Source organism: Mobula hypostoma, chromosome 10 (genome assembly GCF_963921235.1).
Source record: "Mobula hypostoma chromosome 10, sMobHyp1.1, whole genome shotgun sequence".
Classification (NCBI taxonomy): Eukaryota; Metazoa; Chordata; class Chondrichthyes; order Myliobatiformes; family Myliobatidae; genus Mobula; species Mobula hypostoma.
The window spans coordinates 35306917-35324097 of record NC_086106.1 but is presented as its reverse complement, the minus strand read 5'-3'; the positions used below and the strand labels follow the sequence as shown (position 1 = coordinate 35324097).

The window sequence follows — 17181 nt, the reverse complement described above, 5'->3', positions numbered from 1 at the left end:
GGGGATTCAACAGATTGGAGAAGTATAGATAAAGTAAAAGAGAAAAGTGTGGATAAAGATAAAGTAAAAGCAAAAGTTTAAAAAAAGTAAGGAGGAGTGCAGAAAAGTTAAGTGCATCAGAAACAAAGATTATTAGATTTTAAAGGCACAATGAGTGTAAAGTCACTTTATCTGAATGCCCGTAGTATTCGTAACAAGGTCAATGAACTTGTGGCTCAAATCATTATAAAGGGGTGTGATTTAGTTGCCATTACAGAAATGTGGTTGCAGGATGGAGAGGATTGGGAATTAAATATCCAAGGATATCAGGTAATGTGGAAGGATAGACAGGGAGGTGGGGTAGTGCTCTTAATTAAGGATGAGATCAGGGTGATAGTAAGACACCATATAATATTTAAGGAGCAGAATGTTGAATTCATCTGGGTAGAGATTTGGAATAGTAAAGAGAAAAAGTCACTGAGGGAGTTGTCTATCGGCTACCAAATAATAACACTACAGAGGCACAGGCAATAAACTGAGGAATACCTGAGGCATGTAAGAATGGAACAGCAGTTATTGTGGGGGATTTGAACTTGCACATAGATTGGGTGAATCAAGTTGGTCGAGGCAGTCTTGAGGATGACTTCATAGAGTGCATATGCCACAGCTATCTTGAATGGCATGTTACTGAACCTATAAGGGAGCAGACTCTCTTGGATCTAGTCCTTTGCAATGAGAGAGATAAAATTAGCAATCTTGTAGTTAGGGATCCTCTTGGAAAGAGTGATCACAGTACGATTGAGCTTCTCGTACAAATGAAGGGTGGAAAAGTTTGATCTAAAACCAGTGTATTATGCCTAAACGATGGAGACTACAATGGGATGAGGGAGGAATTGGATAGGGTAGACTGGGAACACAGGCTATATGGTGGGACGGTTGAGGATCAGTGGAGATTCAAAGAGATTTCTCACGGTGCTCAACTAAAGTATATTCTAGTTAAAAGCAAGGACAGTAAGGGTGGGGAGAGCCAGCCTTGGATAACTGAGGAAATAAAGGAAGGCATGAGGCTAAAAGCTCGTGCGTACAAAGTCACCAAGAGTAGTGGTAAACTGAAAGATTAGCAAAACTTTAAAAAGCAACAAAGAGCCACTAAGTGAGCAATAAAGAAAGGAAGATGGATTATAAAAATAAACTAGCACAAAATGGATAGTAAAAGTTTTTATGATTATATAAAGTGGAAAAGCATGGCCAAACTGAACATAGATCCCTTGGAGGATGAGAAAGGGGAATTGATATTGGATAATGAGAAAGTGTCCGAATGACTATTTTGTGTCCATCTTCATGGTGGAGGACACGTCTAACATGCCAAAGAGAGATGATACAGTTGTGATGGGAGGTGAGGACCTCGATACAATAGCTATCATTAAAGAGGTAATTTTGAGCAAACTTGTGGGCCTAAAGACAGACAAGTCCCCTGGTCCTGATGGAATGCATCTCAGGGTACTGAAAGAAATGGCAGAGGTTATAGTAGAGGCTTTGGTGATAATTTACCAAAATTCTCTAGACACTGGGCAGGTCCCAGTGGATTGGAAGAAGGCAAATGTCATGCCACTGTTTCAAAAAGGATGTAGGAAAAAGGCAGTTAACTGTAGGCCAGTTAGTTTAACATCTGTAGTTGGGAAAATGTTTGAAGCTATCATTACAGAAGAAATAGTGAGGCATCTGGAAAGAAATGGATCCATCATGCAGACATAGAACAGATTCCGGAAAGAATCCATTCATTCAAAAGTTTGTTTGACAAACTTACTGGAGCTCTTTGAGTATACAACAAGCGCAGTAGGTAGAGGGGAACAGATGGATATTACTTACTTAAATTACCAGAAGATGTTCGTAAGATGCCATATAAAAAGACTTGCACGTTAGAGTTGGGGGTAATATATTCGCATGGATAGAGGATTGGATAACCAATAGAGGGCAGAGAGTTGGGATATATGAGTGTTTCTCTAGTTGGCAATCAGTGGTGACAGGTATGCTACAGGGGTCAGGCTGGGCCTGCAACTGTTCACGATATAGTGTATCTTAGTTTGTCGATGATACTAAATTGGGTGGAAAAACAAATTGTGGAGAGTCTGCAGAGAGATAGAGATAGGTTAAGTGAGGGGCAAGGATCTGGCAGATAGAGTACGATGTTGGCAAATGCAAGGTCATCCACTTTGGAAGGAAAAATGGAAGATCACATTATTATTTAAATGGTAAGAAATTGCATCATGCTGCTGTGCAGAGGGAATTTGGAGTGCTTGTGCATGAATCACAAAAGGTTGGTTTGTAGGCTATCAAGAAGGCAGATGGAATACAGTATTGGCCTTCATTACTAGAGGGATTGAATTCAAGAGCAGGGAGGTCATGCTGCAACTGTACAGGGCACTGGTGAGGCTGCACCTGGAGTAATGCATGCAGTTTCGGTCTCCTTACTTGAGGAAGGATAGATTGGCTTTGGAGGTGGTGCAGAGGAGGTTCATCAGGTTGATTCCAGAGATGAGGCGATTAGACTATGAGGAAAGATTTAGTCTCCTGGGACTGCACTCACTGTAAATCTGAAGGATGAGAGGAAATCTTATCGAAACATAAAATTATGAAAGGGATAAATAATATAGAGGCAGGAAGGTTGTTTCCACTGATAGGTGAGACCAGAACTAGGAACATAGCCTCAACTTTCAGGGGAGTAAATTTAGGACAGAGATGAGGAGGAACTGCTTTCCCCAAGAGTGGTGAATCTGTGGAATTCTCTGCCCAATGAAGCAGTGGAGGCTACCTCAGTAAATATATTTAAGACAAGTTTGGATAGATTTTTGCATAGTAGGGGATTAAGGGTTATGGGGAAAAGGCGGGTAGGTATAGATGAGTCGATGGTCAGATCAGCCATGATCTTATTAAATGGCGGAGCAGGCTCAACGGCCCAGATGGCCTACTCTTGCTTCTATTTCTTAAGTTCTTATTCATGCTGTTGGGTTTTGCTTTGTATGAAACCCATTCTCACTCTTCCTTTCTCATTCCCACTCAGTCTTTCTCTTTCATTCCCACTCTATCACTTTCTTTTCCTGCTCTCTCACTCTCATTTCTATCTCGCACTTATCTCCCACTCTCTTGCTTTTTCGTTTTCCCTCTCTCTTGCTGTCTCATTTCCCAATCTCTCTCTTAATTCCCATTCTCTTGCTCTTGCATTTCCCAGTCTCTCTCTCTCTCTCTCTCTCATCTCCCACACTCTTTTCCCACTCCCTCTCTCTCATCCCTTGCTCTCATTTCCCACTCCCTCTCACTCTCTTTCTCAACTCTCTTGCTCTCCTATTTCCCTGTCTCTCACTCTCATCTCCCTCTCTCTTTCTTTCATTTCCCTTTCTTTCTCTTATTTCCCATTCTCTCGCTCTTGCATTTCCTGTCTCTCTCTCTCTCTCATCTCCCACACTCTTTTCCCACTCTCTCTCATTTCTCACTCTCTCACTCTCCCCTACTCTCTCCCCCTCATTTCCCTCTCTCTTGCTGTCTCATTTCTCATTTCATCTCACTCTCTTTCTCAAATCTCTCTCTCTTCCCACTCTTCCTCATTTCCTCTCTCATTTCCCATACTCTCACGCACTCATTTCCCACTCTCGCTCACTCATTTTCATCTCTTGCTCTCTCATTTTACACTCCCTCTCTTCCCCCTCTCTATCTTTCATTTCCCACTCTCTGACTCTCTTATTTCTCACTACCCCTCACTCTCTTTCTCAACTCTCTCGCTCTCTTTTCCCACTGTCTCTCCCTAATTTTCCACTCCCTCTCATTTCTCATTCTCACGCTCTCATTTTCCACTACCTCATTTATCTCTTTCTCACTCTCTCATTTCTCTCTTGCTCACTTCCACCTCTTTCTCTCTCATTGTGCACTCTCTTTTCCCTCTCTCTATCTTTCATTTCCACTCTGACACTCTCATTTTCCACTCACTTTCACTCTCCCTTTCTCAACTCTCTCTCGCTCTCTTTTCCCACTCTGTCCCTCATTTTCCACTCTCTCACTTATCTCTCTCTCACTCTCTCATTTTGCACTCTCTTTTCCCTATATCTCTCATTTCCCACACTCTCACTCCTTCATTTCCTATTCACTCTCATTTCCCTGTCCTTCACTCTCTCATTTCCCACTGCCTTACTCACTCATTTTCCACACTCTCTCACTTATTTCCCACTGTCCGTCACTCTTACATTTCCCACTCCCTTGCTTTCTCATTTCTAGTCTCGCTCTCATTTCTCACTCCTTCACTCTCATTTCCCACTCTATCTTTCTCACACTTTGTCTTATTTCCCATTCACTCTTTTCCCAATCTCTCTTATTTCCCGCACTCTGTCGCATTTGCCCCTCTTGCTCTCTCATTTCCCCATCCTTCACTTTCTCTTTTCCTCACTCTCATTTCCTAGTCTTCCTCTCTTTCTGAGTTCCCACTTTTTCTTTCTCATTTCCCTCTTGTATCCCACTCGCTTGCGCTCTCTCATTTCCCACTACCTCTCACTCTCATTTCCCTTTGTCTGTCTGAATTCCCACTCTTTCTTTTCCTACTCTCTCTCACTCTCTCATTTCCCACTGTCCCTTATTTTTATTTCTCACTCTCTCATTTCCCACTCTCTTGCTCCGATTTGCCACTTCCTCTTATATCCTGGTCTTATTTCCCACTCTCTTACTCATTTCCCCCTTCCTCACTCTCTTATTTGCCACTCCCTCAATTCTAGTCTCACATTCTCTCTCATTTCCCACACTTTCCTGCTCTCTTATTTCTCTCTTGCTCTCTTATCTCTTTCTCTGCTCTCTAATTTCTCCCTCTTATTCTCCTATTTCCTCTCGCTCTCTCTCACTCATTTCCCACTGATTTTCCACTTTCTCGCTCTCTCTCACAGTTCCCACTCAATCTTTCTCATTTTCTACAGTCTCTCACTCATTTCCCATTTTCTCTCTCAAAATTCTCATTCTTTCCCACTCTTCTCTCTCATTCCCCACCACTCTTTCTTATTTCCTATTCTCTGTTGCTCTCTCACTTCCCACTATCTCTCACTCTCTCATTTCCCAATCTCCCTCTCTCATTTCTCTCTTGCTCTCTCATTACCCTCTCCTTCACTCTCTCATTTCCCACTCTATCCTTCCCTCTCATTTCCAACACTCCGTCTTAATTCCTATTCTCTCCTCATCTCCTGCTCTCTTTCCCAATCTTTCATTTCCTACACACTCTCTCTCGTTTTTGCTCTCTCATTTCCCTCTCCTTCGCTCTCTGTTTTCCCACTCTCTCTCGCTCTCTCATTTACCACTCCTTGGCTTTCTCATTTGTCACTCTCTCTCACACTTATTTCCTACTCTCTCTCTCACTCTCTCATTTCCCACTTATGCACATGCTCACATTTCCCTTCCTCTCTGTCACAATTTCCACTCTGTCTTTTCCCACTCACTCTTCTTTCCCATTCTCTCTCGTTCTCTTATTCCCATTCTCTCTGTCTCTCTCTTGTTTCCCACTCTCTCTTGCTCTCTTGTTTCCCAATCTCTCTTATTTTGCACTTTCACTTGCTCTCGCACTCTCTCATTTCTCACCATCTCTATCTCTGTCATCTCCCATGCTCTCTTGCAGTCTCTTTTCTCACTCTCTCTCATTTTCTACTCTTTCTCCTCCTACTCTCTCTCTCTCTCTCTCTCTGTCATTTCCCACTTCCCCTCTGACTCTCATTTCCTTTCTCACTCTCTTTCTCACGCTTTCTCTCTCATTTCCCACTATCACTCACTCATTTCTCCCTCTCTCTCTTTCCCCACTCTCTCTTTACAAACTCTCTTGCTCTCTTTTTTTCACCCTCTCTTGCTGTCTTTTCCCACTCTCTCTTCTCTCTCATACACTGTCTCATTTCCCACTCCTTTTTACTGTCTCTTCTCCATTCTCCTTTGCTCTTGTTTCCCACACTCTCTCTCATTTCCAACTCTCACAATCTCATTTCCCATTCTCTCTCATTCTCTCATTTCCCACTGTGTCTCTCGCCCTCCCATTTCCCATTTCCCTTGCTCTCTTATTTTCCTACTCCTTTCCCATTCTCTCTCACTCTCTCATTTCTCACTCACACACTCACTTGAATTCCCCATTCCCTCTCTTTTGCTTATTTTGCATGCTCCCTTGCTCTCTCATTTAGCACTCTGTGTCTTTTCCTGGTCTCCCCCCCACCTCTCTCTCTTTCTACTCTCTGTTTCCTCTCTCACTCCCCCATTTCCCTCTTTCTCACTGTTTTCTTTCCTATACTGTTGGTGTCTCATTTCTGTGTCTCTTGCTCTCTCTATTCCCTCTCCCTCTCTCATTCCCCACTCTCTGTGACTCTCCATCTCTATTTCCCACTCTCTCTCTCTCTCATTTCCCTCTGCCTCATTCATTTCCCTATGCCTCACTCACTCATTTCCCTCTGTCTCACCTCCATATTTCCCTCTCTTTCACTGTCTCTCATTTACTTCTCTCTCGCTCTCATTTCTCTGTCTCACTCTCTCATTTCCCTCTCTTTTGCTCTTTCATTTTTTCACTCATTTCCCATCTGTCACTCTAATTTTTCCACTCTCTCTCACTGTCTTATTTCCCACACTCTCACTCTCATTTCTCACTCTCTGTTTCATCTTTTTCTCCCTCATTTCTCTGTCTTGCTCTAGCATTTTGCTCTCCCTCACTCTCTGATTTCCTTCTCTCACTCTGTCATTTCTCTCCCTTCATCTGTCATTTCCCTCTGTTTCGCTCTCTCATTTCCCATTGTCTCTCATTTTTCACTCTCTTGCTCTCATACTTCCCACTTTCCCTTGCTCTCTTATTTTCCCACCCATTTCCCTTCTCTCTCATTCTATTTCCCACTCTCTCCCTCTCATTTCCCACCCTCTCTCACTCTGATTTCCCTCTCTCTCTGTCTCTCTTATTTCACGCTCTCTCATTTGGCACTCTCTCACCTTTTCCTGTCTGTTTTCCCACTCTATCATTTTCCTCTCTCCCTCCTTCTCATTTCTCCTTCTCTTGTGCTCTCATTTTTTTCCTTTGTCGCTTTGTCAATTCCCTCTCTTTCACTATTTTTATTTCCAACACTCTCATTTCTCTCCCACCCTCTCTCTCTCTCACTCTCTCATTTCCAGCTTTCTCTCATCCTTAGTTCCCACTCTTTGTTTATCTTATTTTCCACTTTCACTCACTCACATTTCCCAGTCTCTCTCTCAATCTCATTTCCCACTCTCTCACACTTTGTCATTACCCACTCTCTCCCTCACTCATTCCCAAATCTGTCTCATTTCTCAATCTCTCTAATTTCCTACTCTCTTGTTCTCTTATTTTCCATTCTCTCTCTCTCTCAGATTCCCTCCTCTCTTTCATTTCCCTGTCTCTCACTCTCTCATTTACCACTCCCTCATTTCCTTTTCTCTCATTTCCCACTCTTTCTTGCTCTCTTTTTCCCAATCTCTCTATCTCTCATTTTCCATTTTTGTTCTCTCATTTCCTATTCTCTCCCATTTTTATTTCCACTCTCACCCTCTCATTTTCCTGCTCTCTCATTTAACTCTCTATCACTTTCTGATTTTTCTCTCTCTCACTCTCATTTCCCACTCTCTCAGTTCCCTCTCTTTCACGCTCTGAGTTCCCACTCTCTCTTTGTCATTTACCTCTCTCTTGCTCTCTCATTTCTGTCTTGATCTCATTCCCACTGTCTCTCTTTTCTCAGTCTTTTGCTATCTCATTGCTGCACTCTCTCTCTCTCAGTTTCCACTCTCTTTCAATTACTCTTTTCCCACTTTCCCTCACTCTCATTTCCCACTCTTCCTATTCTCTATCATTCTCTCATTTCCCACTCTCATTCTCTCTGAGTTCCCACTTTCTCTCTCTTTCATTTCCCACTCACTCACTCTGATTTCCCACACCCTCTCCCTCTTGCTCTCTCTGTCTTATATTTCACACTTCTCATTTGGCACTCTCTCTCTTTTCTGTTTTCTCTCTCTTTTCCCACTCTCAATTTCCTATCTCTCACTCGCCCATTTTCCATTCTCTTGTTCCCTCATTTCCCTCTCTTGCACTCTCGTTTCTCTTTCTCTCACTCTCTCATTTTTCTCTCTGTCACTGTCATTTCCTTCTCCTTCGCTTTTATTTCCTACACTCCCCCTCATTTCTCTGTCTCTCGCTCTCTATTCCCACTCTCACTCATTCTCTCATTTCCCGCTGTCTCTCATTCTATTTTCCACTCTCTTGCTCCCTTATTTCATACTCTAATTTCTCTGTCTCCTGCTCTCACATTTCTCATCTCTCATTTTCCACTTTTTCTCTCCCTCATTTCCCAATCTCTGTCTCATTTCCAACTCTCTTGCTCTCTCATTTTACACTCACTCTCCTTTGGATTTCCTACTCTTTCAATCTCTCATTTCCCTGTTTCTCACTCTCTCATTTACCACTCTATCATTTCCTTCTGTCACTCATTTCCCTGTCACAACTGTCTCATTTCCCACTCTTTTTTATTTCCCACTATCTCTTTTCCCAAACTTTTATTTCCCAGTCTCTAACTTCCCACTCTCTTTTACTGTCTCATTTCTTTCTCTCTTGCTCTCTCATTTGCTCCTCTCTCACTCTCATTTCGGTCTTGCACTCTCATTTCTCTCCCTTTGTCATCTCCCTCTGTTTCACTCTTTCTCTCTCACTCTCATTTCCCACTCTCTCTGGTTCCTCTTTCCCCATTCTCCCTTGCTCTCGTTTCCCACACTCACTCTCATTTCCAACTCTCACAATCACTTATTTCCCACTCCTCTCTCTCTCACACACATATTTCTCACTCTGCCACACTCATTTCCCACTCTTTCTCTCCCACTCTCTATTTCCCACTCTCACTCTCTTATTTCTCCATTCTCTCTCACTTGCTCTTTCATTCCCCACTCATTCTCTAATTTCCCACTCTCTCACTCTCTCATTTCCCCATTTCACTCTCTCGTTCCCACTCTCACTCTCATTTCCCATTCTCCCCCACTCTCTCTCTCCCACTCTTTCTCTATCTCTGACATTTTCCACTCTTTTCCATTCTCTGATTTCCCAATATCTCTCCCTCTCTCTCTCATTTACCTCTCACTCTCTCATTTCTGTCTCACTCTCTCATATCCCTTTGCCTCACACTCAATTCCCTCCCTGTTGCTGTCTCATTTCCCACTGTTGTTCTACTACTCTCTCTCTCTCTCTCTCTCACCCTAATGTCCCATTCGCTAGCCCTCTGATTTTGCACTCTCCCTCTTTTCCCACTTTATCTCACTGTCTCATTTCCCACTTTCTCATTGACCTCTCTCTCGCTCTCTGATTTCTGTTTCGCTCTCTCATTTCGATCTCATATCCCACTCTCTCTCACTTTCCACTCTCTCCATCTATTTCCAAATCTCTTGTCCCATTTGCCACTTCTCTCTCACTCTCATTTCCCACTCTCACGCTTATTTCACACTCAATCTCTCTTTTCCCACTCTCTGTTGCATTACCATTTCTCTTTTTCGCTCTCATTTCCATCACATTTTCCACTCTCTCACTGTTTCATTTCCCACATTCTCTTTTTCTTTTCCCACTCTCCCTCATTCCCCATACTTTGCTCTGTTATTTCTGTCTTGCTCTGTCCTTTCCCTCTCCCTCACTCTCCCATTTCCCTCTGTTTTGCTCTTATTTCCCCCCTCTCTCTCTCTCTCTCTCATTTCCCACTGTCTCATTACCTATTTCCTCTGTCTCTTGTTTTCCACTCTCATTTGCTACTATCCCCCTCTCTGTCTCTTTCATTTTGAACTCACTCTCACTCTCTTATTTTTGACACATTCTCTCTCTCTCTCTCTCTCATTTCCCTGTCACTCGCTGTCTCATTTCCCACTTTCTCCCTTTCTCCCATTTCCCACTCTCCTTTGCTCTCACTTCTGTTTCCCTCACTGTCTCATTTTCCTCTCTCACTGTCATTTCCCACTCACACTCTCATTTCTCCCTCCCTTGCTCTCTTATTTCCAACTCTCTCTCTCTCTCTGATTTCCCTCTCTCTTACTCCCTCATTTCTCTCTCGGTCCCTCATTTCCTTCTCCCTCGCTCTGTCATTTCTCTTACACACACTGTCATTTCTCTCTCACTCTGTCATTTCCCTCTCTTTCACTCTCATTTACTTCTCTCTCTCATTTCACTGTCTGTTGCTCAATTCCTTCTGTCTCACTCTCATTTCCCACTCTTGCCCTCATTTCTCTCTCTCTCACATTTCCCACTCAGCTTTTGAATCTCATTTCTCACTCTTTTGCTCTCTCATTTCCCTCTGTCTTACTCGTTCATTTCTCCCTCAGTCCCTCATTTCCCTCTCCCTCACTCAGTTCCCTCTGTCTCACTCATTTTCTTCTCTCTCATACTTTCTATGCTCTCTTTTAATCTTATTTCCCACTCTCTCACTGACTCCCATTGCCCATTATTTTGCTCTCTCATTTCCCTCTCTCATACTCCCTCATTTCTCTCTCTCGCTCTGTCATTTCCCTATCTCTCACTCTCATTTTTCACTCTCTCTCTCTATTTCCCTCTGTCATTTCCCAGTCTCTTGCTCTCTCATTTCTCTGTCTCTCTCGCTCTCTCATTACCCACTCTCTCACTCCCTCATTTCCCTCTCACTTGCTCTCTCATTTCTCTCTCTCGCTGTGTGATTTCCCTCTTTCGCTCTCTCATTTTCTTCTCTCTCTCATTTCCTACTCTCTCTCTTTCTCTCACTTCCCCCTCTGTCCCTCTCTCATTTCCCTCTCTATTTCCCACTCTCTCTTGCTCTCTTACTCTCCCCTCTCATTTCTCTCGCTCTCTCATTTCCCCCTCTCTCACTGTCTCATTTCCCATTTTCTCTTGCTGTCTCATTACCCAGTCTCGCCCTCTCATTTCTTGATCTCTTACTTCCTCATTTCCCACTCTCTCTCTCACTCTTGCTCTCTCCTTTCCCACTTTCTTGCCCTCTGATTTCTCTCTTACTCTTTCATTTCCCTCTCTTGGTCTCTCCTTTCCCATTCTCTCTCACTTTACATTTCCATTTCTCTCATTTCTCACTTCTCATTTTCTGTCTCTCACAGTTGTTTTTCTTTCTCATGCTCAGTCTTAAATGCACAAAGTTGCTTGCTTGCCATCTCTTACAGTCCGTCTCAATCTCTCATTCACACTCTCCCTCAGTTTCTAGCCCAGACCCTTCGCTTCCTCACACTCCCTCTTGTACACACCTTTGACCAGAGTTCGTGTCACTGTCCCAACCCCTATCACTCAGTCTCTCATTCTCTTTCCCTCATTACCACTCTCTGACTCTCCTATGTCTCACTTTTTTGTGTTGCAGTTTTGAGCACGCAATGTTCTCTTTCTCTTTCGTTTCAGTAACACTCTATAATGCTCATTCTGTCTTACAGCCGACCGTTGTATTCTTGCTATTCTCTTCATTCGTGTTCTCTATGCTACTCTTGTTCCCATTCTCTCTAGCTTTCTCATCACCTGTGTCACTCTACTGCTGGCTCATTCTTCTAACTTCTTGCCACTTTTTTCACATTCTGCCTTTTGCTCCTGCTTTCTCTCACTTGCTCTCTTTCTTTCCATTCTCTCACTATTTTCTCACGGTCGCTCCCTCAGACGGCTCTCATGCCTTTATCTCAGTTCTTCTGTCATACTCGCTGCCTTGGTTACTCTGGCTTTTTCCATCCTGTAGTTTTGCTCACTCACTCCCCCTGTCCTGGCTTTTCCCTCTCTCTGTCTCCTGACTGCTCTAAGATTCTTCTGGGCTCTTTCCCTATCGTCCCATCTCTCCTGTATCTTCGTCCTGTTACCTCCCATTCTCTGGCCCTCCTTACATTGATATGCCCCGACTACTCTGTTCAACCCTTCTCTCTGTCCCTTCTTTCTACACTCTCCTCACCACCCCTCTCCACTTCCCACTGCTGTCCAGTTTTGCTTCTCCCTATAACTTTCCTCTTTAATAACTTTGATGAATCGGACAAAAATCGCCGCTTGTTCTGACACACTAAACATTTGGCAAATAACTTTCCAGCTTGCTTCTATCCCATCAGACATAGGAGCTGAATTAGGCCAGATAGGCCCCTCAAGTCTTCTCAGCAATTCCATCATGGCCGCTTTATTATCCCTCTCAATCCCATTCTCCTACCTTCTCCCTGTAACCTTTGACACCTTAAATCCCCTGGTTTGCAAATAGTATATTTTTTACTTTATTTTTTGGTGCCTCCACCAGAAAACCATGGTTGGCTGTTGAATGGCCTTCCCAATTTGTTCTGTGAACTTGTGTGTACCTAGAGCCTTAGGAACCTCAGATCCTTTCACCTTTTAAAATGAGGCCTCCATTGGGCAGGGTTGACCATGGTTGCTTTGTTCTTGCTGTCTATAAATGCAAGCCTGGGCACTACTATATGGAGAGCAAGCTGTTGCCCATGTAGCAAAGTCCACACATCTGATGAACCCAAAGGAACGGCAGAGAACGATACAGTTTTGCACCAGCAGCATCGCAGGATCTCAATGCAAGACTGCCTTAGGGACTCCAGCTCCAGATTTTCCCCTCGGGGTTTACTCCTGAAGCCTTCCTCGTGAGTGGGTATAGCATCAGGAGGTTTGAGATCAGAGGTTTCCTTCTCCTAGATGAGCTGCCAGCCCCATCTGCCCGATGCACTAGTAACTTGCCTTTGTCCCTTTTCCTGTCAGTAGAAACTGTTCCACCGGGCTTAGTAGCTCAGCCACATGTGAAAGCCAGGAGATGGACTTGGTTGTCAGAGGCTATTTGAGGTGCACACTATTGGGAACATTTAAAAGGCAGTGGGAGCTCATTCCCACTATCACCCCGGGCTGTAACAACCTTAAAATGATATCATTTAAATAATAGTCCTTCTGCTCCATGTCAAAATCAATATACCTCTTATTTCACCTGTCACATTACTCATTTTATTATTATTTTCACTGCTTGCTACCGTTATGTTATCTTCAGACTGTGAAATTCTAACATTTTGGTGTCCAAATGCAGGTCATTTCCTTTGTCAACTGGAACAAACGGCTTCAAACCGGAAACATGAACTTTGTTTCGCAACCTACCATTGCTGTCTGACCTGCTGTGTTTTCCCAGCATTCTGTTTTTATTGAGCTTCCAATACGTGCAGGTGTTTTTTGATGTTCCTTAAAAGAAAGCTTTATTCTTTTTTTACAAGACATTTGCAGATGAGCATCACATCAGGGTCTTCCAGCCTCTTCATTGTCCAGGATCGGTTTTCTATTGACCTTGGAACATGGCAGATAAAACTGCTGCACACAATGGAGAGAAGCCGTATATATGTTCAGTGTGTGACTGTACCTTCAGTCGGTCTTCCAGCCTGGCAATACATATGCGCAGTCACACAGGGCAGCAGCCATACAAATGTGGGGACTGTGGGAAGGGATTCAACTACCCGTCGGAACTGGAAACTCACCGGCGCAGTCACACCGGCGAGAGGCTTTTCAGCTGCTCGGTGTGTGGGAAGGGATTCACCCGCTCATCGCACCTGTTGACTCACCGGCCCGTCCACACCGGGGAGAGGCCGTTCACCTGCTCAGTGTGTGGGAAGGGATTCACTCAGTCCTCCCACCTTCTGACGCACCAGCACATTCACACTGGGGAGCGACCGTTCCGGTGCACCGTTTGTGGCAAGGGATTCACCCAGATGTCCAACCAGCTGCGGCACCAGCGCGTTCACGCAGGGGAGAGGCCATTCTCCTGCTCCGCTTGTGGGAAGCGATTCACTCAGTCGTCCACCCTGCTGAGACACCAGCAGACTCACACAGGGGAGAGGCCCTTCACCTGCTCCGTGTGTGGCAAAGGGTTTACTCGGTCCTCCCATTTACTGGCTCACCAACGCATTCACACTGAAGAGATGCCAATCAGATGCTCGGCATCTTGCACCGAACGGATCTTTGGCTCAGGTAGCACAGGGACCCAGTCAGTTTCCCAGAGTTATATGGCAACTTCTGGAGTCTGGAGCGAGTGGGAGAGGGGTCCTGGGATCTGGGAGCATTGTGGCAAGAGTGTCTTGGAATCTGAGAGGACCGAAGGCTACTCTGGGATGGGATCGCATTGGGAGAGAGACCACTGGATTTGGAACCACTGGGGATGGTCCCAGGATGCGGGAACACTGGAAGGTGATTCTAGATGTTTGTGAGCACTGGAAGGGGATTGTGGAAAACTCGGGGCTGGTGAGTGGAGGAATCAGTTTCTGTTGGCAGCTAGGAGACTTCCAGCAATGTGCCCAAAACCTGCTGTCACTGGGTTGACCAAATCCCACCATCCTGCTATGACTATTCCTTTGCAGGAATGTCAGCTGCCTGTGTCCAGTCCATTCACATTCCCTTCCCTCCCCAGTGTATATTGATTAATGCTTTCCTCTTTCCCGCTGATTTACTCAGTCACAGAATTGTTCAGCACAGAAACAGGACTTTCAGCCCTCACCTTTCCACCTCCTTGACCATTGTCTCATCTGATCATATTATCTGTTTTACTGCCTACCACTACTTTGGAAAGTAGTTTAAATATCCCCAAAGTGATATATAAATATCCACAAAGATTACTTCATGAAGTGAAGTTGTTAGATATTACAAGTACTTCATAATTGCATCATTTGCAGAGCACTGGGGCCAACAAGTTGATGAGATTCATATGCCATATTCGTTATCTATTAGTCCATTGGGGAATACTAACATGGTTTCCAGCTCTCTGAATAATGTTACATTCTCAGGATAAAGCTGAACCACGCTGGTTTCCTTGGCTGCGTAAGTCTAGGGCAGACACTCTCAAGTCCTGCAAAACTTGTGAGATTGAGATGGCTCGTCCCACCCCAAACCCCGCTTTGTATGGACGCTGTGTAATTTGCCACACTGTTGCAAAGTAGTAACAGTGTAACAAATAACAATCAGTACACTGCATACGATTAAAGGAATTATATTTATGAATCTAAACTTAACTAAAGGGTTAGTCAAAAATAACGAAAAGAAAACAGCCCATTCTAATTAAAGAGTCAAATGTGCATAAGGTGGAGCCGATCTTGAACTTCTCTGTCACTCGTGCACTGGACCCTCGGTCAACGTGAAAGCACACACCACCTTCCGAACATCGCTTGCAACCCACCTCGAACAAACGTGTCTCCCACCGGGTTGTATGCTACGACCGGTTCTCCCAGCGTCTTCTCTCTTCATCTCCTCTCGAACAAAAGCCCCAAGCCCAGCTTTATTGTCTCTCACCAAGAAAACCTCCCACTAATTGGCTGGCACACATTCCATACCATGCCTTATCTTTAACAATAACCCAAATAGGCTGAAAGCAGAACAGGCATGCTGTTACAGAGCTGCTAAATGAATTACCTACAGCATAACTGTAAAGATGTGAACCAGGGAAAAACCTTTGTGCACTGTCTATTCTTAGTGATTGTGCTTTAGAAAGTGGAGGTCAGCTAATCTCTTGCCCATATAGTGAAGGAAGACCTGCACTGGCATTGCCAGATCTTAACACAGCAATGCTACAGGTGTCAGAAGGGAAACCCAAGTCGCCATGTACTTACTTGTCATTATCCCTTGTATGTTGTTCAGATGTAGTTTTGGGAGGCAGTTGTAGATAAGTAATGCTGCTCACTTCATTATGGTTTACATTTCAATCTTAGAGTCATGGTGTAATACAGAATGGTAAACATGTCCTTTATCCCATCAAGTACATGCCAACTATCCAACCTAAACCCATTTTGTTATTTTAACATTCTCATCAGTGCCCTCTAGTTCTAGTACTTGACAACTGATAGTGCCAAGGAATCTCTGTCTTTGAGTTATAGGAGGAAACTGAAGCACTGGCAGGAAGCCCACACTATCACAGGTAGTTATGCCATGATGTTGCAGCTAAAAATACCGTGACTATTGTACCTTTTCCCCACTTCGGAGCAGCCTTTTGTCTCCCTGTCCTATCCTTCCAAAATCATAAATACACACAGACTTGCAGTCCTCTTTCTAACTATGAGAAATGTTCAAATTTGTATTTTCATATGATATCTGAAGCTGTCCTATCTTGATAAACTTTAGGACAAAAGAAATCCTTTAGATGCTGGAAATATTGAGAAACACACACAAAATGCTAGAGGAACTCCAAATTATTGTACTTCTCCCACTTCCTGTCAGGCTGGATCAAGGATCTCAGCCTGAAATGTCAACTGTTGATTGCCTCTCCATAAATTTTGCCTGAATTGTTGAGTTCCTCCAGTATTTTCTCTGTGTTGATAAACTTCAGTGTCATTTCCACAAGGCAATGCCCATACTGCTTAGAAAATCTCCAACATTAGAGATCACTTTGGTATTTTATTTAATGTTCTGGACATCTAAACCTCAAGGTTTTTAAATACCTTTGAACTCCAGTTCAGTTAGCTATTGTTTCTTGAAGCTAAATGGATTTATCTTCAATAGGGTCCAAATTAGAAAGTGATGACCACACAGACAGCAGCCAATGAGTAGCTCAATGGTATTTTATTTTCCTGTTTGATTTAAATCATTTGTAAAAATTAATTTTTTGCACAGTTAAAAGCTACCTTAATTCTATTTTGAGATTTCAAGGAAGGAAAGCAGGGATTCTGAAAATGTACAACTTAAATGTACAGCTTAATTAAAATAAAGATTTGAGAATTCAGTCCTCAGTTTGTTTTCAGTTTATTGGATGAATATGGTGAACTCTCCTGGTTTTGAAAAAGGGAAATCGTATTTGACAACTTTGCTGGAATTCTTTGAGGATGGAACAAACAAGGTGCATGAAGGGAACTTGTAGATGTTCATTTGGATTTCCAAGGGTCATTTGATAAGATACCACATAATACTACTCCAGAAGATGAGAATACATGGGATTGGAGGCAAAACATTGGCATGAATGAGGAGTAGCTAATGGAAACCAGGATATCAGGTCATTTTTACGTTGATACCCAGTATCGTGTAGTGTGCCACTTGGATCAATGCTGGGGTCTTACAATCTGTATTAAAAAAAATACCTAGAAGAGTCTGATTGTTGTTGATAAATCTGCTACTGATGGGTGTTTAACAAGTTGTGAGGAGGACACACAGCCTGCAAATTGAGTGGGTAAACACTATCAGATGGAATTTCCTTGAGAAAGTGTCCATGTAGAAGAAAAAAAAGA

General features: G+C 43.5%; 1 protein-coding gene across 2 annotated transcripts in view; it reads left to right on the top strand.

The window, feature by feature from the left end:
• Positions 1-16617, top strand: part of LOC134353277 (zinc finger protein 239-like) — a 39666-nt gene extending 23049 nt beyond the window's left edge. For both annotated transcript variants that reach the window (XM_063061309.1, XM_063061308.1), the window contains one exon: positions 13020-16617. In XM_063061309.1, coding sequence (XP_062917379.1) covers positions 13279-14184 — 906 coding nt within the window. In that variant the 5' untranslated portion in view covers positions 13020-13278 and the 3' untranslated portion in view covers positions 14185-16617. The remainder of the gene's footprint in view (positions 1-13019) is intronic.
• Positions 16618-17181: the final 564 nt, after the last annotated feature.